At 37.8% G+C, this 24,105-nt stretch overlaps 1 protein-coding gene across 1 annotated transcript in view; it reads left to right on the top strand.

Annotated features, from left to right (window-relative positions):
• The window catches only part of LOC142106808 (myocardin-like), a 41,124-nt gene extending 17,985 nt beyond the window's left edge, over positions 1-23,139 (top strand). Inside the window, exons 2-13 of the mRNA XM_075189826.1 lie at positions 6,756-6,821; positions 7,109-7,167; positions 10,981-11,056; positions 11,739-11,888; positions 13,074-13,228; positions 14,395-14,520; positions 14,652-14,905; positions 15,018-15,186; positions 16,902-17,561; positions 18,145-18,282; positions 19,350-19,407; positions 21,036-23,139. Coding sequence (XP_075045927.1) covers positions 6,756-6,821; positions 7,109-7,167; positions 10,981-11,056; positions 11,739-11,888; positions 13,074-13,228; positions 14,395-14,520; positions 14,652-14,905; positions 15,018-15,186; positions 16,902-17,561; positions 18,145-18,282; positions 19,350-19,407; positions 21,036-21,511 — 2,387 coding nt within the window. The 3' untranslated portion in view covers positions 21,512-23,139. The remainder of the gene's footprint in view (positions 1-6,755; positions 6,822-7,108; positions 7,168-10,980; positions 11,057-11,738; positions 11,889-13,073; positions 13,229-14,394; positions 14,521-14,651; positions 14,906-15,017; positions 15,187-16,901; positions 17,562-18,144; positions 18,283-19,349; positions 19,408-21,035) is intronic.
• The last annotated feature ends 966 nt before the right edge of the window (positions 23,140-24,105 follow it).

Genomic DNA, 24,105 nt, shown 5'->3' with positions numbered 1-24,105 from the left:
AATACAGTTTTTTCTCCTTCAGTGTGAAGATTGTATCTGAGCATCATTAGCAAGGAGGAGACCCTGATTTTCTGTTGCAAAGGGCTCTGGAGAGGCATTGGGGGGTGATATGCTCCGGCGCAGAAAAAAGTGGCCTAGGATAGCGCGTAATGAATTTCTGGGCCTAGGGCTAAGAACTTCCATTGTTTTATCATCTTCCCTGATGCAAATCTACCAGCATAAAAGATGGTCATTTTACATTAGTGGCATAATGAATTTATTTCTCACACTTCTCTCTTTTTTACGATGGAGGAGGGTGGTTCCACAGAGCTCTATAGAGATGGGAATAAGAATAAGCCTAGCGAGCAAATAGTATCCAGGCCTGTGGATAAGCAATTGTGTACCGCAAATATATTTTTAATGGTTTCCACCACTAATTATTGCACAGCTTTCAGTGCACTTTATTAAAAATTAAAATACTGACAATTGATCTATGTCTCCCTTGTACTTTCGATAAACCTTCTTTACTGTTTCCATTTTCTTCATTGTTGTACAGAATTTTCTAATTTGCATTCGGTACAGTGTTTTTCTTCCATATTTTTTTTGTAATCACTGTTACTGATATAAATAACAGATTTTAATTTTTGTAAAAAAAAATACTTCCATTTTAAAGACTGTGTAAAGATAATTATCCAATATATATATGGTTAAATATATATGTATATATACTTTTTTGGTTTACATTCCTAAAATGTTTTCTTTATTTCTAGTTTCGCAAAGATATTTGAATTTTTTTTTAAACGTAAAATTTATTTGTAAATGAGCTTTTATATGTAGTTTCAACATGCAAACCTAGAGATCTAAAATTCATCTTACAAACTTTTAACTGCCTCATTGTAAGTGCAGTATGCTAATCAGTAGGGCTGTTCTTACTTTTGTTTGCTTTCCAGCAAATGTAATTGTAAGATCAAACATATGTTGTAGGACCCTGCCTTTTGGTAGAAGCAAAGGCACTATCAATGCTGGCATCATTTAAAATGCATGCAGATATATAGAACATTTTACTAATTGAAGTGTAGTATATTTTAATGTCCTGCAGAAGCAGCTGTTGTTGTTTTTTTAACTAATGCTTCACTTAACCAACAGTAGAAATTATTATATCTGCAGTCTATCTGCAGCCTAAAGTAATACAATTACATCAAAATGTTTGTGTATTGTATGTGTATTATACATACTTGCCAACTCTCCCGGAAAGTCCGGGAGACTCCCGAAATTCGGGTCAGTCTCCCGGGCTCCCGCGAGAGCTGGCATTCCTCCCGGAAATTCTCCTGGCATCCCGGAAATTCACAGAAAATCGCAACATTTGACGCGATTCTCGGTGAATCACGCCATTTTGGAGGGCGGGGCCAATCATTTTGGCCCGCCCCCGCGGCGTGAATTACGGTTTTTGTGGGGGGGGGCCAAAATGCCACGATTGACTGTGCCCCGCCCCCTCCCACCCTCCAGCCACACCCTCTTTCCCGGAAAACAAGTTTCCAGGAGTAGGCAAGTATGGTATTATATATATTATATATTTTGTAATTATATGATACTAATATCTATATAATTCCTATATAATTCCTTCATCCATGGACAGATTTGCTCTGAAATATAACTGATGTATTTCTGCATATTATGTCATGCACTAGACAAAATTATTGGTAGTGGTCACAATAAAAATTTTGGAAGAGCAAGACTTACCCACGTTTACACACACAGGCCCTGATTCATGTTCGGACGTACATCCAATTGCGTATGCCTGAAATGCTCTGCGCATGTCCAGAAACAGACTTTACACCAATAAACGCAATTGCATGCAATTTATGTCTGAATGCAAATGACACAACTGCCTATAACTTGACAGGCGGAATGGGGTAGAGAAGGAGCGGATTAACGTAGGCCATGCACAGGAAGGGCGTTCTGACACAGATGCGGCCAATTCAAGTTATGTTTTTGTTGTAAGTACGCTTGTTTTCACCTGTATCTTTTGTACCCATTACAGGGCAGGTATATATACTGGCTGATAGTGATGACTAACACGGCAAAGTCTTTGAATTAAAAAGTACACATATGCGTGCCACTAGCTATCACAGAAAACTGTATGCGACTAAGATATACTTAAAAAGATGTCTGTACAGTACACTTTGAAATCATCATTATTTATGCATTTTTTGGAAAATAAATAATTCTGTAAATGATTACACTGTAAAGAGTTCTGATTTTATTTTATAATTACATAAAAGTATGACAAGTAATGTGTAGGCAGACTGTACTTATACCCAGATTCAAATTGAAATGTATCTAGAGATGTGAATACAGTCGGAACTACACACAAGTTCTGCGCTCTTTTTAAAAACTTATGGCAAGTTGCGTTCGGAAATGAACACATTGTGCATGTTTACTGAAGCTTCTGAGTATCTGATATTTGTGATCACTGAAGTTTGGAAGGTGGGGGTGAACAAGTGAAAATGTTACCATTAAATATGCCTTAGTCACGTGGTTTATACACATGATTCTTTTCCAGAGCCGGATTTACACCTCATGGGGCCCTAGGCAAGATATTGGTTTGCCCCGCCCCCCCCTTCACACACACAGTGGCCCCTCACACACATAATACACCCACACAGCGTCCCCTCACGTACACACAATACACACACACAATGGCCCCTCACACACACATAATACACGCACACAGTGGCCCCTCACACACATAATACACACACACATAATACACGCACACAGTGGCCCCTCACACACACATAATACACACACACACAATACACATACACACAGTGGCCCGTCACACACACATAATACACACACACAGTGGCCCGTCACACACACATAATACACCCACACAGTGGCCCCTCACACACACATAATACACTCACACAGTGGCCCCTCACACACACAATACACACAGACAGTGGCCCCTCACACACACATAATACACACAGTGGCCCCTCACACAAACATAATACACACAGACACACTACTAATATACTACCCTACCCCTCCCCCAACTTACCCTTTTCCATCTAGGAGCCGTGAAGTCTTCATCCCCTTCACACATGGGACGGCACCTGTCATGTGGTGCACGTCCCATGTGACACACAGCAGGCCACACAGAGGAGGGAGGGAGGAGACCAGCCACCACACTAGCCCCGTGTGGCACCCCCCCCCCCCCGGCTCACGCCACCCGAGGCCGGTGCCTAGGTTGCCTAGCGGTAAATCCGGCCCTGTTCTTTTCCCAGCACCTCTGAGATGGTAAAAGTTTCTTTTAATTTTCCATGGCTTAAGATCCACATGGTGCCAAGTGAATAACTTAATATTTAACTCATTAAAATATAACTTTTTGTGCATAATTCGGCACATAATAGTGTCTATCCCACAACAGCGAGGAACAATGATGAGATGTCCCTAGGTCTGCCCATCATATGCAAAATCTAGACAGTCCGCATTTTGCTGCTCATCAATGCTTAGTTAATGGATTTTTATTTAAATTTAAAAACAAATTTAAATAAAAATATTAATTTGGGTGCTTGAACGTAAGCATTATAAGGTTTATTTCTATAGGGGAAAAAGACTGTCTAGCAAAAAGCGGAACACACAGGAACCTTAAACATGTACAATATTCGTGCTTTAATACTGTTGAATTAGGATGTCATTTGTTTTTCTTTCTGTGTATTGTGGAGAAATGGGAGTGAGAGAAAAGGGAGTGGATATCTGATCAGATTACTGGAATAAATAGAAGGCCCTGTCACTTAAAATCATTCAGCTGCTCAGCACAAACATTGGCCAGGAACAACTGCGGGGAGCCTGAAACTTCTGGAAATAGACCATGACCCAGTCTTAGTATGTCTCCTTGGCCTTCCGTGCTATCCCAGACCTATAGAAATATGCTAGCCTGAAATGTAACACACTGGTGAGAAAGTGGCCTGTATGAACTGAAAAAGACCTACACACATTTTCAATATACAAAGGATCGGTATTTAATTAATGCTTATACTTCTATAAAGTTTATATCATTATGAAACGGAGATATATTTTCTACACTCTACAAGGATTGCTGAAACAGAAAATATTTTGTCTGACACACTTACTATAGTATTTTTTAAATGACTTGTTTGTATGCTGAATAAGAATTTACCCAAACTAAAAATAGTACAGTATAGGCATCTCCAGAAGGAAGTATTCAGGGATTGTAACTAAGAAGCTCACAATCATAGGCAAACTCAAATGTATGTATATTGTTCTAGCAGTGTTACTGGCCATTATTTTTTCTTATAGACATATTAAAAACTGACTTTGTCATTACAGACAGTAAATTTACTAATGGTTTGCAACTCTGCACTCTACGCTTTACACCTTTGTTTTACTAGTGGTGCGAAAAATAGTTTAAAATGTTTAACCTTATATTGTAAAAGTTATAACATATTATGTATAATGTTCCCCTATAACCAGGAGCCGGAGTGCAATGTTTATGGAATGTTTAGGAGGAATCAGCCGGTCAGCCCTGTTGAAAACAGCTCAATTAATGTACTTCATCCTCCTGTGCTGTAGCTGTTATATCATATGTAGTGTGGTCCACCTCCCATGAAACGATAATAGGTGTCCCCTATTTGCTACATGCGAGAGAGGGAGAGGTCTTGCCCACAAGTGAACCAATCTTTTAATTTTAATGGAGAAGTAACATGGAGGCAAAATGCCTATTTCTGCCCACCAGTTTCAAAATTCTACTAATTGTATCGGTTTAAATTGTGTGAAAACATCACGGTAAAACTACATAAGTGAAAAGTAAATCTGGCAATTGTATTTCAGCTTCACCTATATACAGCTTTTATCCAGCAAATCACTACGGGCCTGATACTGGGTGAAACATGCGCTCATCTGTGTAGCGTATCTCATACTTACCTACTTTCTTCAGCTCCCTCTTGGGAGCCAGCCAGTGGAGGTGGCGTGAGGGGGCGGGGTGGCCGAAATCGCGTCATTTCGGCCCCGGGATCGCGGCGTTTGGGATCTAATTCTGCCCACTTCACTAGGAAGTGGGGCACTTTCAAGTGAAGTGGGCAGAATTCGGGAGATTGCCACACTCACCCAGGAGTCCGGGAGACTCTCGCAAAATGCGGGAGCCTCCCGGACATTCTGGGAGAGTTGGCAAGTATGGCGTATCTTAGCGTTTGTTTCGCACTGTGCATGCTCAGAATGTGAACGTACGCAACTGCGGCTTTTCAGACGTGCACCTTTTTGGAACTTACAGCTCCTTACTCCTTAAGAGGCATGACGGAGGGAGGGAAGGACGGAGGGAGAGTCACTCGTCCATAGATTAGGATTTGCTGAGCATGTTGTAGCAAAGATTAAAAAGTTACACTGAATCAGGTTCAAAATGTCTAAATTTTAAATAAAAATATATTTTTTCCCTGCGTTAATATTTTTGTACTATCTTATATCATTTCTAAAATCTCTATTTTTGCTTATTAGAGACTGACAATCTTTCTCTCCCCTTCTGTTACACCACGTTGGCCAGTATACCTTATATTTCAAAGTAATCATCATTTACTTATTTATATAGTGCAAGTAATTCCGCAGCGCTGTACAGAGAATGCACTCACATCAGTCCCTGCCCCAATAGAGCTTACAGTCTAAATTCCCTAACATACACACACAGACAGACTAGGGTCAATTTAATAGCAGCCAATTAACCTACTAGTATGTTTTTGGAGTGTGGGAGGAAACCGGAGCACCTGGAGAAAACCCATGCAAACACGAGGAGAACATAAAAACTCCACACAGATAAGGCCATAGACGGGAATCAAATTCATGACCCCAGTGCTGTGAGGCAGAAGTGCTAACCACTGAGCCATCGTGCTATCCGTAATACATTTGGATGAGAAAGTCAAGAAAATAGAGTATCTTAGTTAAAGTAAATGAGTTTGGTGAGATCCTTTACATAAATATTGATAAATAACAGTTAAATTTCACAGCAGCATCTGACTACTTATATAACAGAACAGTATACGTGGTTAGATCTAAAAAGTTCTATTTTATTATTAACAAAGTCCAGAAATCTTGTTGCAAATTTTTAAACATGATTACACATGGTGAGATTCGACTTTTTGGCCTAATTGATAGATTGTAAGATGTTCATCCAATTTGGCCAAATTGTACAGTTCAGTGTAACAGTGAGGCTGATCACACAAACAACATGATGCTTCATTAGTGTAATCAGTCAATGATTACACACAGAGCCGGATTTAGACCTCATGGGGCCCTAGGCAAGATACTAGTTTGGGGACCCCTCCCTCAAAAAATCCATAGCACTATAGTTTTTAGTATAACATACACCCCTATTCAGGAGCTGGCTGGCAGACTTTCGCCCAGGGGGGCAATCACATAGCACTGGCCCATAAGTAGCTGCCCATTTTTAAAGGTTGGTCTCACCCCCGGACCTGGGAGGGCCCTCTGGGAACTGCTGGGCCCTAGGCAATTGCCTAGGTTGCCTAGTGGTAAATCCGGCTCTGATTACACACACATAGCAACAGTGATCACCAGCCTACTGCAGTTATGGCCCGGAAAATGTTAAATAGGACAATAAAATTGTAACATGTGTCCAGTAAGTCTGCCATCCATATGGAAGCTATTGCTAGTCACAGTACTAGTATTTAACATTTAATAACAATTAAATCTAGTTACTTTAAATAGATTAACTCGTCTTTTTCACCACTATTTTATTTCAGTTCTCCAGCTGAGAATGCAGCATCGGCGCTCACAAGAACAAATGTCAGAGAGAAACCTCATGCCATGTAAGTTATTTAAGACCATAGTATTGTATGGAACAATTTTTTTTTTTGCAGTTGACCAATCAAATTGTTTACCATTCAGTTGTCCTGTGTGTGGTTAAATTTGTCACAGACACAATAAGCTGAAAAATCAGCCAGCTGTTAATGATAAAATAGTTCGGTAAATAGAGACATCGCTTTCTTGTATTAATGTAGAAAATGACAGTTTTGCTCGACAACAACTAAAGTAGATTTGAACTCAAATGGTCAAGAGAGCAACTATTCCATATTCTTTTCATTTATACCCCTAGCTGTCAATAAAACACATTCAACTTTCCAAGAGCAAAATGGCAACTTGGGACAAAACAAAGTAAGTGTACATTTTGTATGATCTTTTTAAAAAAATGGTGTGTACCTGTGAGCTAAATATAGGCATTCAATGGTGTCCCTGCTTTTTCTTTCCAGTGGCACTCCAGCAAGTAACTTTGCTTTTTCCATACAAATTTGGGACCCTAGTTGTATAAAAATTATAAAATAAGCCATGTCCTGTTAATAGTATTTCATAGCCATTCAATGTTGATGACAAAACTCTTATGAGAGGTCTTATTCCAACAAAATTAAGTATTAAAAAATAAAAATGTTCTTGGATTGTGCTTTCCTTTTCCTTTCATCTCAGAACACTGCCTTTTTTGCTTGCCAAGCAAACTTACTTCACTTCTCTAAAATCCACTCAGTCTTCTAACTCCCAGTGCCTCTTTGCCATCTTGAGCTTGCGTCTCTACCCATCTGTACCCCCCACCCTAGCTCCAGAAGACAGCTGTCAGAAAACAGTTCACAATGGCAGCTACAAACACCATCTCTCAATTCCTGTAGTCAGCACTCTACTAAGAACGTTAATCTAGTAAATCTCCTTACCTGGACTAGTAAACTAATTTACTTCCTTTGCAATCAGCCCTTTGGTGAAAAGGTCAAGTCAATCAGAACAAATTATCTCACCTGTTTGTAGCCTTTATAAATTCATTCAGTTCTACCAAACCTTTGTAGGTGCAAAGTTTAGTTTTGTGTTTCTCTGCCTGTGCTTTAAAGAAGACTTATTTTGTTTGACTGTACATCACGAATCTACCTTTTCCAATTCTTCAACCTCGGCTTCGTCCATCATTATTCTTCCTTCTACAATTCTTTGACTTCAGCTTGTACCTCACTACCAGTCCTCTTAAAACTAAGCGACTGTGCCGGATGTGGTGTTTCTCTTATTGCTACCCCAAGTGCTTTTTTCCTGGGAGCTGCCAGCACCATGACAATTTACACCTTTTTCAAAAACTAAATTGACATCATTCAACAGCATATCTCTGCAAGCCAGACCTCACACACCAACCACTTTCATCTGCATTCCACAATCCACTATCAGTTCATTTTAGCCCATAACCAGTTACGAAGTCTCTGCCCCTATCTTATTGTCTTACCCCACAACCTACTCCCAACCCTATTCCCTCTTAATTCTTTGCTCCCTCTCACCCACTATATACTCACCTCTAGCTCACCTACTCAACATGTCTCTTTCCACTGGCACATTTTCATCCTCTTTTTTTGTATCATTGATCTTTACTTGTTTATATACAAAAAATACAGAAATTGAAAAAGGAGGGAGTTGGGATCAAGGGAAAGTCAAGCCACATGATATATATTGTATGAAAAAAGGAATATCATTAATAGCATAATATAAGACTTCTAAAACATAAATTGTGCATGCATTACTTATAAGAAGTTACCATCAACCACCTACAGGCTCAGTCACACAAAGCAATACATTAATCCTTCAGAGTTGCCCAAGGTGCCTATAGGGTAGTATTGGGGGGCTGGCCTGGTTCACCATAGATGGTACATATAGTCTGCATTTTTTTTTAACAGATGCACTCTTCTTCAACTTAGGTTGGTTAAAGTATTTTAATTATTGTGCTATTGCTGACTTTCTGGAGGATGTGGCTTAGTTCATATTACGTATTTCACCTCCACTGTATGATTTGTTGGTGGATAATTCTTAGGGCAGGATCTAGAACAGTGGTTGAACCTACCAGCCAACTGACTAGGTAATATATGGCTTTATAAAGCAGCTTTGGTTTAGGGTAATGGCAAAAATATGTGCTATTCCAACTCTATACTCTCTAACACAATGGCAGGAACTGGTAAAAATCTGTATAGTTTAAAAGAGTCAATTTGTATTGAGCTATCACATGATTAGAACATCTAGTGATAGACCCTAAATTAGTAAAGGTGGCTAGCCCTGCCTATCCTCTTTTAAACATGCACTCATCTAACCAATCCTAGAGAAACCTCTTGAACAAACATCTCTTCCCCACTCATTATTTCTTTCACCCCCTTTGAAGCCAAACTTCTTGAGTAATTTGTGCAAAACTGCTTACTTCACTTTCCCTCATCTCACTTATTCTTAACCTTCTGCAATCAGGTCTCCACCACAATATTCCACTGAGACTGCCCTAGCAAACATGGTCCATGATCTACTGACTGCAAAGTCTAAAGTTCATGCTCATGGACTTTGCTGCTTTTGACACTGTTTTTTATTTAATTCTCATACACACTCTTCACTCCATGGGCAATCATGATGCAGTTTCTTCCTTGTTCTCTTCCTAAATATCCAACCACTCCTTTAGCATCTCTATATCTGGCACATTCTCCCCTCCAAATATTTGTTGATGTCCCAAAATGCTCTGTTCTCAATCCTCTGCTTTTCTCACTGTGCACCTTTTAATCTTGATGAACTAATTAACTTATTTGGCTCTACCTCTCCTCCCCTGACCTTTAAATTCTCTACTATCTAATGTGACTAACTGTATCTCTACTATTTCCTCATCGATGTCCCAGCACTACCTAAAGCTCAACATGTCAAAAACAGAGCATATCAGCTTCCCTCCTCCCAGAGCTGCCACCTTTCCTAAATTCTTCTTCATTGCCACAAGCATCACAATTTCCTCCCAAATTCCTCCCAATTTCTCTCATGTTCACCAATCACTCTTAATTCCACATTTTGTTTTACTCCTCATATACAATCTCTCACAGACTCCTGTCACCTTCACTTTCAAAATATTACTAAAATATCCCCTTTTGCTCAAGATGCAACCAAAACTGTTATCCATTCTCTCCTCATCTTTTGCCTTGACTGCTAAAATATCTTCCCATCTGAAATTCACCTAAACCTTCTCACCCCTTTAAATGATTCCTACACGCATTAGCGAGATTGATCTTCCTCTCTTGCCATATCACATCCTCCTCACCACTCTGCACCACATGCACCCTGTTCCATCCAGAACCCAAATCAAATTACTCACCCTCACCTACAAAGCCTTCAACAAGATGATCCCTTCATACATCTCAAACCTCATTTTGAAATACTCTCCCTCACTCTCTTAGATCTGTTTTTGACCTGCATGGCGCTGCCTCTCTGATATCCCTCTCTAATTCTCACCTACAAGGCATCTCCCATGGTGCTACTCACCTATAAATTTCCCTTCCAGCCATCATGCCTTTAAATGTTCTCTGAAAATCCACCTCTTAACTAGAGTTAGCCCTTCTCTGATCTATACTACAAACACTGGACCAAACTCACTGCTACCCCAGTCTCCAACCTGAACCTCTTGTCTCAGCTGTGCCCTTTTCCATCTAGATTGTAATATCTCATTAATAGAGCCATATCTAACCTTTGTTTTCACTTCTGCATTTATCTTGTCTTCTTTGTGCTGTAGGGCACTGGGGTGCAATGTAAATCAACTACAATAATAATTGTCCAAGGTCAAACTGAGAAACAAAGAGCCATAACATGCACTGTAACATGTAACATAAGAGAGAGAGAATTGGTTACCCTAAAGTATTAAAAAAAATGTATATAGGAGTGAGCTCTCACAGTACAAATGCCATGTGTTCGGCCTATTAGAGTCAATTAATATGTACACTCACATTATGATTTTTAGAGTCACTGTTAAGTTTCATGTTTTTTTAAAATTTTTTAAGGATTATTCTAATCTATGACTGAAGGTGTGAAATATTATGCAACATTTGTCAGTAATGATGTTCTTAAGCATATGTCATCCAACTACTACTTAGATAATTACAGATAAGAAACTATTTTGGAGACAATCCCTCATAGAAACATACCTTATCTACTCCACAGACTGAAGACTTCATGAAATGTAAGGCTCAGAACAAACTCCACAAAGTGGCTGCTGTGAAGATGCCTTTTTCTGAAGGTTGGATTTGATTTTGTTACACTTGGGGGGTAGGTTTGTGATATCATGCTTTCTGATATCTTTGAAGGGGAAGATGCAAGGTAGAGATCGTGTTTTTATCACCTTAGGACTATTAGATACTTTTTGTTTTCCTTAAGAGAAGGGAGAACTTTAGGGGAAAATATGCATTTTGACAATAAACGCTTGTCAACCAAATCAGTTTAACTAATCCTAAAAAATGATCTCAAATTGTCCTTTGGCTGTACTAATTAATTTTACTCAGTTAATAGTGTTGGCAGGACCTAGTAGCTGCCGAACTACAGTTGTCCCAATCCACCCAGCATTAGTCCTCCATGGCTTTCATTCTAAAAAATAGTAATGTTTATTGTATCTTTTCTTGGAGTTTTCCTATAAGTGTTTATTTCCAAATATATTGAACCACCTTTAGACTAGGCCATGCTACCAAGCAATGGCCAAGCAGTTATTGAACTGCAGCTCCCAGCATGCACTGGCACAGGTTGTCTATCGATGCCTGTTATAGCTTCAGCTAATCTCTCTTTTAAACATTATTTCTATCCATTGCTTTGCTATATAATAATTTGGACGTAGTGTAGGTCTTTGCCATGGTGTATCTGTATTTTGGTTTGTGCATAGATCATAGAGACAAGTTTAAGTACATTTGTACTACATGCTGTGATTTTAGATGGTCTGGTTGAATCGGATGAACTTAAAGAGAAGAAAGCTCGTCTGGCTGAAGATTTGAATGAAAAAATTCTACATCGGCCTGGACCTTTAGAACTGGTAAAGAAGAACATCCTGCCATTGGCTGCCAGCATGAAAGATGGAATAAAGGGTATGGTAGTGTTCTTTTTTAAATAAATTGAGCTAATCATTGTTATTATAGTATACTGTACATGTAGACAGCCAACTAGGACAAGATTGTGGTACTTCCAAACAATTACTATTTTTGTAGCTAAATTTTATTGGTGTGAAAGACATCATAATTCTTGCAACTGCTACAGCCTGTAATGCTGAATGTTGTTAAACCAATAGTAATTTGATATTTATATTTTGAATGTTTGTGAATGTTAAATCTCTTTAGGGAATTAACATCTTTCTTTTTATTTCTTAATTTCCGTTATTGTAATTATATTTTACACCTCTTAACAGGGTATTGAGTTTGCATTAACACTAACTTATATATGATTGCTGTTACTGCATACACACATAACACATCAGTAGGGATAATTCATTTATAATTCGACCAATGAGTTTGGTGAAATATTGATTCATGTATAATAATTCATTAAAGTATTATAGGTTGATGCTCATCATTGAGCTAGTTAACCAATAATGTATGAGTTTACTGCTTAGCATTGGTCTTAGAGAAGAGCACCTATATAGCTTTTACTTGATTGCTAGTTGTATCTAGTTTGTACATGAGATACTCGTGGATTGGGAAATATTTAGCCATAATTTTGTCTTCTTCAAGCATTACAGCCTGTAGAGGTTAGAAAGTAGAAGCACCTAAATGAAAGGTTGTCAATGTGGTTGTGGCTTGTACAATCATATAGTGGAAGTAACATTTACCTCCATAAGTTGGGGGCTGAGTATCTCTGTGGAGACTCTGCTACTGTTAGAGAGGTGTCCTTGAAAAGGGAAACCATATGCCATATTCTACAACAGTTTATATGGGTTAATGAACGAATGTGTATACAGATATTATTTACTGAAATCTATACATGTTAACATCCCTTGTGGGATTATACTGTACGTTGCACAAATGTTCTATATCATTTATGGACACATATAATTCTGCACTGAGAATAATTTTCTCTGACAGCTGAATTTGTGCGACTATGCACATTGATTTTTATTATTTGGCATTCATAGTCACTTTTAGGGCAAAATATCCTTAACATTAGTATTTTTACATGACATTATAGAACAATTTCCCTTGAACAAAGTACAAGTAAAATATGGGGCATCATTAATTAATCAAGAAGAGACCAACAAATGTTGCTTTTTATCTCATTAGACCAGATCCAGATCTCTTCATCTTCTGATACTTTCTCCTTTGATGATGACATCACTAGCTCCTCCTCTTCCTCTACTACTTCTTCTCCTCGCTTCGCACCTTCTCCTGGTCTTTCAGTTAACCTGTCCCCAACATCTACCAACACTTCATTTCAGGTATGACCAGAATTTGTAATTTAGAACAAAAAATAAATGCCCCTTAGCAGCCTATAATTAAGCACAGTACGTTGAAGAGGTCCTCTGGTATATATATAATAAACCCAAAGACCAAAAACACAATAGAAACATGGGGCTAGATTTACTAAGCTGCGGGTTTGAGAAAGTGGGGATGTTGCCTGTGACAACCAATCAGATTCTAGCTGTCATTTTGTAGAAGGTACTAAATAAATGAAAGCTAGAATCTGATTGGTTGCTATAGGCAACATCCCCACTTTTTCAAACCCGCAGCTTAGTAAATCTAGCCCATGATCTTTTCCAGTGATGATGTCATGTTTGGTAGGTGATATATTCTATGTTTGAATTGATTGTTATGTATAAATTGTACAGATTCTGTCTGCTCAGCAGTTAAGTTCCTCTGAAAGTAGTTTCAAATGTTGGCATGTATGTTTACAGTGAACAGAGTGCAAACAAGTATTGAAAAAATATTTTATTTATCATCCACTCCAAATCTTAAGGGGGAACTGAGCATATACTGAATGACAAGCATGTCAAGTATGGTAACAAATAACTGTGTGTAAGCTATCAGTAACATGTATATATATATATGTATATATTAGCTAATTATGTGTTTTACATATGCCATTAGTAACAGCACATTTCTTGAAGCTGCATGTCCACAATGGGAGGGTGGTGAGACAGCGTGAATTAAAAGTTGTTAATAAAATGGACAAAACCAATGTAGAAGTACAGTACTCTCACTTTTTCATTATATGTAACCTGTGTGCCCAAACATAAATTTAAAAATGACTGTAAAAAATCTTACCTTGTTTCTTTACAAAAATGAAACAAAACGCTCCTGACGAGAGATGCCCAAACTGGCAATGTATTGTTTCTTGAACTTGTTGGTTAAATTACCCGATTCCTTTTCAAATTTACGACTGGTTCAACATTTTCAAGCATCTCTACGCCTATCGCTATCACACAGAGATTATGCAGCAGAAACTGTGATAAACATCACTATAAAACAACTACAGTAAATGCTGGCATCTATTGATAGCAATGCTCTAATATATGTCTGTGATTGAATGTTTTACTTCTATATATTTTTATTCATTCATAGATTTGTGCTCTATCTTATCAGTATTCCTATTATTGACTTACAGCTGGATCTTCCTCAAATAATTGAGGTGAACCAGACAAGTACTGGAACAATTACAGAGGCTGACTCATTGGCAACCAATAGGCCAGTCACTCACCATTCAGCAAAGCTATCACCTGGAGTTCCTAAGGTATTGTTTGTCTCATTGCACCTCAAAGGGGAATATGACAGTCCTCTTATAATCCATGTATATGAGTGTATATAAAATTCCTTATGTAATCAGATTATGTTATAGCTACAACAATGTGTTTGTACGTTCAGGTCTTATCTAAGCCATCTGATATGGGAAAGAGCCAAAGGCAAAAAAAACCTAAAGATGCAAAACCAAAGGTGAAGAAGCTGAAATATCATCAATACATTCCACCAGACCAGAAGACAGACAGGTCCCCGGTTGCAATGGATGCAGCCTATTCTCGTTTGCTGCAACAGCAACAAATTTTCCTTCAACTACAAATCCTCAACCAGCAACAGAACCAAACCTTCTGTGTCCAAACAGTTCACCCTCTGACTACAAGGTATTTAGTTAACCGATATTCTGTCCTGAGAATTTCATTTGTAACCATTGATTTGTCAGTGCGTGTAGACCATAAGTAAGAGATTCTTGTTTTCATTTTTGTGTTGTTGTAGTATCTCAGCGGATCAGGTGATTAGTTTCACAGGGGCAGCACCAACTGGTGCTCCCACCATAAATCTCTCATCTCCATCTGGTACAGCGGCCATGGCAACAGTACCAAATTCTACCACCACCTCTCCTATGAAACCAGAGATGTTGCCAGCAAACTTGGATGAATTAACAGTGAGTGTATTAGAACTACTATTAGTTATCTTAACATTTAATTTTACACTGTCTTCTTCTGACTTCACGTTTAATCTTTAAAGTAAGAGCTGCATTTTGATCAGATAGACATGTATGAAAATACAACATGTGTATAACGAGATTAAGTTGACACGGGGCAAAAATTGAAAAGATGACATGTCTTCAGGGGTTAGAAGAGGACAGTGGAGGCTTGTCGTTACATTTTTCAGTTGGTACATTCATGGTGACCTAGTATTGCATCTAAGATTAGCAACTGATTTAAAGTTCATTTTATGACTGCTCTTAGTTTGAGAACTATTTTTGTTTTATTCCAACCTTCACTAGGCAATAGCCTACACTAGGATTTCTTCATGCTGAATGATCAAGTATCAGAGCAAATAAAAGCTTGTTCATTCTTACTTATTTAATCGTATGCTTTTTAATTTGATGAAAATTGGTGAATTTAATATCTACATGTTTTATGACATTTAATAATGTCTACACTAAATCTTTGGCACACAAGCAAATGTTTGCTCTGATGCACTGTATTTTCGTGCACCAGGTTGTGCAGTTGCATCTTCTGTATATAAAATGCATTTTTACAGTTGTAGTTTATTGCAAACACATATTCTAGCATACATACACAGTCGTCATCACTATCACCTGACACTTAAACCTGCCCTCTAGCTGGTGCAAATGATACAACAGAAAAACACGTACTTTAGGGAGGCCCGAGGCTTGAATGGGACACTGCTGCGTGTGCTCAACCGTGGCATGCCCTTACTGTACATTGACTACGTGCATACGTCCCTTCCCCTTCCTGTTTCACCCATGAAATCATAGGCTGTTGTAACTGTCCTTTGTGTTTGAAGGTTAATTGCATACACTCGTGTTCTCTGGTATGTAGTCCACTTCTGGGCATGAACAGAGCAATTTAAAGCAAAATACATCAGGTATTGGCATTTACGTTCCTTGATGAATCAGGCCCACAATGTTGTTCTTATGTTCTGTTTTATACACTGTAGTAGATCTTAAAATTATATCTCTTGCCCCCCTTAATAGATCTCTTTGGTAGTTTATGTTATTCTGAAAAAAGAATAACCATTGATATCACTAACATTTTTGCTCAAAATCTGGTCAAAATTCTCTGTCCGCAGTGATTTTATTGGTATTCCGTGGACTTTAAAGGACTTTACGAACTTGCATTAGACCAAGAAATATAATCCAATGGAAATAAACTAAATTGTCTTGGTGATGTAAAGGCCCATTGAAAAAGAAAAAACACACAGAGAAGGTAGCCAGAAATTATGCATTTTGGATCATAGCTCATCTGTGTCATGTCCAAGGACAATGAGTACAAGCAAACCTGCCGTCATACTGAGAGAACACAATAAAAGTAAAGCATTAAGTAAAAGTTTCAGGGGGGCATTTATAAACCAATAAATTACAGCTGTCTAAAAGGGGAAAACCTCTTCTAGTCTGAAAATGAAATTATTCAACCTACAGTAAAACACAATTTCAGAACACGATACAAACAGTAGAATTTTCAATACAATTGAAAGTTGTAATAGCAAAATAAAAGCACACTGTCATGGGGGAGTATTTCCATTTGATGCTTTAGCATAGTTAAATATGCTGTGCTCCACTTGTACTTCCTGCAACATTGTACTGTCACTTTTGTGAACACCTGTAATTTATGTTGTCTGTCTTGTAAGGTTTCAGAACTTCGTCAACATCTACGGAAAAGAGGGCTTCCCGTGTCAGGCACAAAGCCAGCTTTACTGGAACGCCTTAGGCCATACCAGATTGCCCGTGCCAAGACCATTCCAGCCCCCATTCAAAGTGCAGGCTTGATAACTCCAGTCATTGAACTGCCTTCCTTTCTAAATCAATCTGCATGTGACACTACTCCTGCCACACTTTGCACATTTCAAACGTCTCCATCTCCAGCTTCTTCTGAGGGTCTTCATAAGTCATCAGAAACATCCTGCAGTGTTGCAGAGAGTCCTAATACACAGATAAGAATGCACGACAATGACATGCCCATGCAAGGGATTGATGACGACCAAGTGCTTCTGGAGAAGCAGAAAGTGATTGAAAATCTCACATGGAAATTACTACAAGAGCAAAAACAGGCAGAAGACCTTCGTGTGGAACTAGAGATGCACAAACGTTTAAAAAATCGACGGAAAAATGACAAGTTGAATGGCAGGATATCCATCAAAACAGAGGTAGATGAATCTGTGACACCCTCTTGTGCAAAAATAAAAGTTGAAGACTCACAGTTTTTATATAGTCTCAACAATGACAGACCTGAGTTAGGACTACCTGTTCAGGAGCCACTGATGAGCCCAGAGGTTAATGAAAGTTACATGGTAAGTATATTGTAGATAACAATAAGAGAAACACGTACCATAACTACATAAAAAGACACATATCCATCAACTTAAACCATCCCCCTATAAACCCTAGTCAGGTCATTCAGAAGAAAAACAAAAAATACCTTAAGAGAGGCAAACATTACTCCATACTGGTGGTTAGAACACTCCATGGATTTACACATTATCATACAGTATAAAATGATTAAAGGCAGTATTGATGGCATTTCCTGATTTACTTAGAAGAAGCCCTTGTTGCAGCTTATTGTTAATCCTATTTCTTGTAACTGTAAGGGGTACCCTCTGCAATGACATGATATCTTAGATAACAAAATAAACCCACTATTTTGCTGTAACAACATTTATGCTTCATGTTTTTTAAGCCGAGTGATATTATTTTAACTACAAGGCTTGTAGGACTAACAGGTCGCAACTTTTATTCCAAGGTTATTTTTATGTAAGTATTGTGGCTGATCTTCAGACTTTACCATTTTCCTTCCTGGTGCCAATACTCATAAATCTGTAGTGTATGTTATCAAATATTGGAACATATCACCTTAATGAAATGTTCATTTCCCAGGTTTTCCATCCTCCCCCATGTGATGTGATAGGACAAGACTTTGAACTTCCCATGCAGATCACTGCAAGTCCAGAGAGTCCTGTACAGAAGTCTCGCTCCTTTGAGGAAGAGCTTCAGGAGGCCATACAGAAAGCACAGGTACAATAATCACTACAGTTACAGTTTGTAGACAAAAAATGGAAACATTAATGTAAAGTCACTTTGTAGAATGTTGAGTCACCATGTGTGGTCAACAAGGTCTTTATGCATCATGGCAATGAATCTTTCAATGGAATTGTGTAGGAAGGATGCAGTACCATTCTTCCGCAAGAAAGCAACTCTACTGATGCGTGGTTAATGGTGCCAAAAAACTCTGTCCCGTTGCGGTTCCAGAATATCCCTTAAATGTTTAATTGGGTTCAGATCTGGTGACTAAGAAGGCCATGACATATGAAGATAGCGATCCTGCTAGGTAATAAGTACCAATAAGTAGCAATAAGCATTGACTTTACCTTGTAAGGAAATGACTGCACACAAACCATGCCAAAAAAATATACCCCACAAACTCATCAAACCACCAGAACCCTTTACTGGTGAAACCAAACACTCCGGGCAGTGGGTTTCTTTAGATTGGTACCACAAGTGCACCATCAAGAACATGGTGAAAGATTCATCTGACCATACCACCTTCCTCAACTGCTTGGTTGTCCATTGTCTGTGCCCTTTGTATCACTGTACTCACAATCGTGCATTACCTGCTATGATGAACAGTGTATGCACTGCAACCTGTCTATGATATTCTACTCTATAGACTTCTCTTTCGACAATTTTTGATTAACGTTTCTGCTAATGCCACGGGTTGAAATTTGCAGCAAATTGATCTGTAGTGTTTTGTCACCCACCCTTCAATGACTTCTCCATCACTTCACTGAGGCTTTCTCTTGCATTTATGCTAGCCAAAATCATAGGCAACAAGGGCAGTCCAGTATGTTTATACATGACTCTGGCCATAAAATAATGGTATTTTTGCTTAACTGAAGCATGAGCCATACTTATGTGGAAGTCTCTACTTTCAATATGATTGGTGTCCCTCATTTATCCAGGTGTTTCCATGTTTTTGTCCACTATGTGTATGTAACATTTAAATCAAAAGTAGGCTATATATATATATATATATATATATATATATATATATATATTAAATTTCAGCATCTGTTTTTCTATAGATGGCCCTTTGTCAGTCAATTGAAGACATTTTAGAAGAAGAACCACTACTATGCACAGGTTAGTTTTTAATGATTGTTCATTGAGATAGATTAAGGAAACAGCAACTTGGATACTGTGGAAATTGTTCTTTTTCTCTCTTGTTAATTAATGGTCATACAAATACCACTTTTTAAAATATACTCAGAGTTAATTAAACACATTAATGAAACTAAAATTCACTTACAACTGTACACCAGGGTAGACTGAAAATTATCCTACTCAAGGCGACATTCTCCATACCCTGGGAAAAACAGTTGTTGGAATATTCCTCATGGTTCAAGACTATGCAGCAGGTAGGATGTGAGCAGGACAAAAAAATCAGAAAATGCAGTCACAGAGATTGCAAATTCTGATTGGTCATTCTGTACCCACTACCTCTTAGACAGCAGTTTTAAAGAAGTGAAAAATGAATGTTTTACCACTTAGGTGGTAAGTACAGCTTTAGTGAGTTACTACCTGGTAAAAAAAAATATAAAAATTAATTTGTTTTTTATATTTATAATTAAATGGGTTTTCTTGCTTTTTATTATTGAGATCTGTGCTCTGTGTTATCTGAGAGTTAAGCAATAGGATCATTATCTAAGGCTGGGTACACACTGCAGAAATTTTCATCCAATGTTTTCTCTACAACAATTGTACTAAGGACTGAAAAAAAAAAAAGTCCCATTCAACATGCCGATTCATGCATATACACTGTATATATTTAAGAGACTTACCCTCAGATCTGTGCTCTTCAAATCTCATAACCATTGGCTGAAGAGATCATGACTCTGTAAACTCTATGGAGATCCTGATTGTGAGTGCGTACACATTGCAGGATTGGAAGGGCATCGTTCCGTAGCTGAACAAGATTTTATGTTCTGCTAAACAATCAAATGAAACGACGATCAGTACTTTGACAGTCGTTCATTGTGCAAGTACTGCAATATCGGGCCAAAAGGTAATTTATCAGGTGTTTGGCTGATAATTGGCTGAAAAACCTGTAGTGTGTACCCAGCCTATATTTGCCAGAAATGTAGGTTGCCAAAATAGACAAGATCTGGCCTTCTGCTATTACTTCCAGATTTCCTGTGGCTATTATGTATGGTCAGAAGAAAGCTGCACGCACAATAGCGATCACCTTCCAAACACATTTTCCAACATGCTCAATGATAGTCATATTATTTTTTTTATATTGATTTACTTGGCATTGCAATTGTTGTGGGACCAGACTTGCTGCAGTATTCTGCCAAATGCCCGATATCTACTGATATATTGCATTGTGTGTGGCCAGCTTTAGCTTAATACAGTAATATCCTTTGCTCTGTGTATGCAACGGACCTACAACATATTTAACTGGATGGTGCTAATGAAATTGATGCATTTTAGCATAATATTGATGATTAACTATTTTATAAAATAAGAAGTTTAAGAGGTTATTTCAAATACTAAAGCAGCACTTTTGTTTAGGAAAATAAAAACATGCTATCCAAAATATGTATGCTACAATAACCCATATAAGAGGGAGTCAAATAATAATAACAATATAAGCCCATCACACATGTACCTATATTATGTAAAGCGTCAAAGTTAAATCTGATCTGTGTGTGACCCTACAGTGAGAATCTCTGATCAAATGTGTTATTTGCAATTTAATTTTTTTTCAGATGAATTGATGCATGTTGATAATAACGTAGCGGAAAAAATGAAGCCTGACATTGATCATCAAAATGTATCACCTGCAGCACAAAATGGAAATTTTCCAAAACAGATTAATTGTTGCTTGGATAGCCAACCACCTCAGATTATGCCCAATTCTGGAATCCTGGAATTTCCTGTGTCTGGGAATTATGACTTCCTGTCTAGTCAAGATAGCTTTTCAGTTGTCTTCTCTTCAGATCAGATTGAAATGCCAGCTTCTCCAGATCACCAGGACAACAATATGTCTCTGTCATCCTCCTCTTCACCCTCATCTCGTGCGGCTTTTGATCCAGCAGACTGGCTAGAAGCTCTAACATCAGGATCTACTTCCAACTTTGGTCCTAGCAGTCCAGTTGGCTCAAGTATTTTCTCCACTGACATTTTTGACTCTCCAGACTTAAGTATTAACAGAATGATTGATTTAATGGTGGAACAGTGGTAATCTGACAACTAAACAGGATACAAGAAAGATACCAAATCGATAACCCCCCTATGTAACAAGTAAGAGAAAGATAATCTTTCTTTTACAAATAGCTTTTGCTAGTCGGGGTAAAAGGGGTGGTGTGTGGTCAAATCCTAGGACATATGATAGGCGAGAATGTGATGGAACTGGTCCTAGCCGCTTCCTGTAGACACTATCATGGCTGCACTAATACTGAGTAGAGATGACTGCAATCCAGAAGATTCACTACTGCTTTTACTTCTATCTTTAAAAAAAAAAAGTCGTCTTTATTTATTGCATTTCCAATCATCAGGGAAATACAAAACCCAATGTTACAAGAACGTCAGTTGATAACTGAAAAAAAGAAAATGCCTGAACTTGAACCCGTATTTAAGCAACATCATTTACACAATAACTGACAATTTCAAAATGTATCATTTAAGCATATTCTACTTTCTAAATGAATTAAAATGAAGTTGCATTACTATATTAAACATTCTAACATTGGCAATTCCATGACCATTTGTATGCTTTATATCAGTGCACAATTTAAATGGAACACGGGTGATAGATTTGAACAGTAGTAATCAGACAGCAAAAGATAAGTAGTTTGTAGCTGATTTCTAAAAAGTGTTTATGCAACTGAGCTAACTGCAACAGCACAAAATATCAAACTTTCATGTTATTTATTATCTTTACTGCGCAGACTAAAATCACACTGTATAGTACATTGATAAAAATAAGTGTAGCGAGATTACAAATGGCAAATACATAACTGTTATGCAGGGGCAGGCTGGGCTGGGGGGCAGGGGGCATCTGCCCCCCAAACCGGTCCAATAGTGGGCTACCTGCATTTTTTTTCTTCAAAATGTTCCTAATAGGCTACTGAGCCCCCGGGCTAAAATTTGCCAGCCCTCCCCTGCTGTTATGTATGATTGTTTTGGGAAAAGGAGACTTGTGAAGCTAGTCTCCGCTACATTTGTTGTGTTAATGTAGTTGGATGCATGTGTCCTTAAAAAAGAGAGAACATGTTATATAAGACTTTTGTTGCCAAAGGTTGCAGAAGTATCTTATTGGACATTCAAATAAATGTTATGGTAACAGATGACCTGAGCTTGGTCTGCACTTTATGTTGGGATGACAGATGTACAAACATAATGTTGCAGGCTACAATAGTAAAGTAAAGTACCATAATACTCTAAGCTAATAGCTGTGTGAAGCTGAATTTAATGGTTTTAAAGTGCCCTAATTGTAACACAATGCTGCTAGTTGAGGAACACACTAATAACTGCTCCTGATGAACGTACTGTAACTCATAAAAAATAATATAGCTATAAAATATAGGCTTACTGAAATGTATAACATAGACACAATAATGTAAAATGAACAACCAGGAAAATATTACCCTGGGTCTAGCACGTACTGAATTCCACCCACTGATGTTAAACTCCTTATTAACCACACACATGTATAGCACACAAACACCCGGCTCTAGCAAAAGTGACACAAATGCTACTCATCTTATTAAATGGTTAGTCCTTATTCTTCTTATGATTTTATTCAAGGGTACTCATGATTAAATGAACATACTTGTACCCTTCTCACTTAATTTGAGATGTCACCCGTCATTTAAAAAAAAAAAAAAAAAAAAAAGGTGCATGAATTTCACAATGTGCTTTCATAACAATCATTTTTATGTGCATGATATGATTGAGAAAAAAGGTCTATATAAATGGAGGAAATAGAAATGCTTAATAGCTATGCGACCACCCAAAAATAAGAGGTGTCCAAAATAAAATTAAATACAGTAGCTATATCTAAAGCAAAAAAAAATAGAGCGAAAGAGCCCTAAAGGATCTTTGTGCTTATGATACATTTCTGACATAGATTTGTGAGACAATAAGGTGTCTTTAGCAACAATATATTTTTTCACTCTGAAAGATGGGCTGATAGGTTTGAGACATTTTCATGAAAATGCTGAAACATGATTGGGTTTCTGCTTGGAAAATATTGTAATGACTACAAGCAAAGCAAATACAGGAACTTGAACTTGTATTAAGTGAATTCAGTGTTAGACCATTTATTAGTTTTATGTGCATTAGATACAGCAAAAGTTCTGTTATTCTAAATTAAACAAATGTGAATTAAAATAATTAAAATAAATATAGCAGTTGAAACTAATGAAGCCCTGATTCCCACTTACTCTCATGAGCTATATAATAAAATGAAGGTTGAACAAGCACTATATTTTGATAAATGGGAACAAAATCAAAATAAAGAAGAGATCAACATGGGAAACTTCGCTTAAACTTTCACCTTACAAATCCACAAATATTAATCTGAAAACCACAAAATGCAATAAAAGTGCAAATCAACCAAAACAAACAGGCAAAAGCTTTTTTCATATCTGCATTACAAAAGAATTGTAAACAAACATACCCACGTGCAGTGGCCACCTTGCAGAGATACACCATGCCAGTATGACATGCCAAACCAGTTTTTTGTGTTGTAAATTGCCACCTCTGACAGTCCGTACTACATTGTCTATTTATTGCAGCTTTCATGGCAAAAATGATCCAACTCTATTCTGAGCT

Source organism: Mixophyes fleayi, chromosome 11 (genome assembly GCF_038048845.1).
Source record: "Mixophyes fleayi isolate aMixFle1 chromosome 11, aMixFle1.hap1, whole genome shotgun sequence".
NCBI classification, from domain to species: Eukaryota; Metazoa; Chordata; class Amphibia; order Anura; family Limnodynastidae; genus Mixophyes; species Mixophyes fleayi.
Note: the sequence above shows the minus strand (reverse complement) of the source record. Positions and strands in the feature narration are given on the sequence as shown.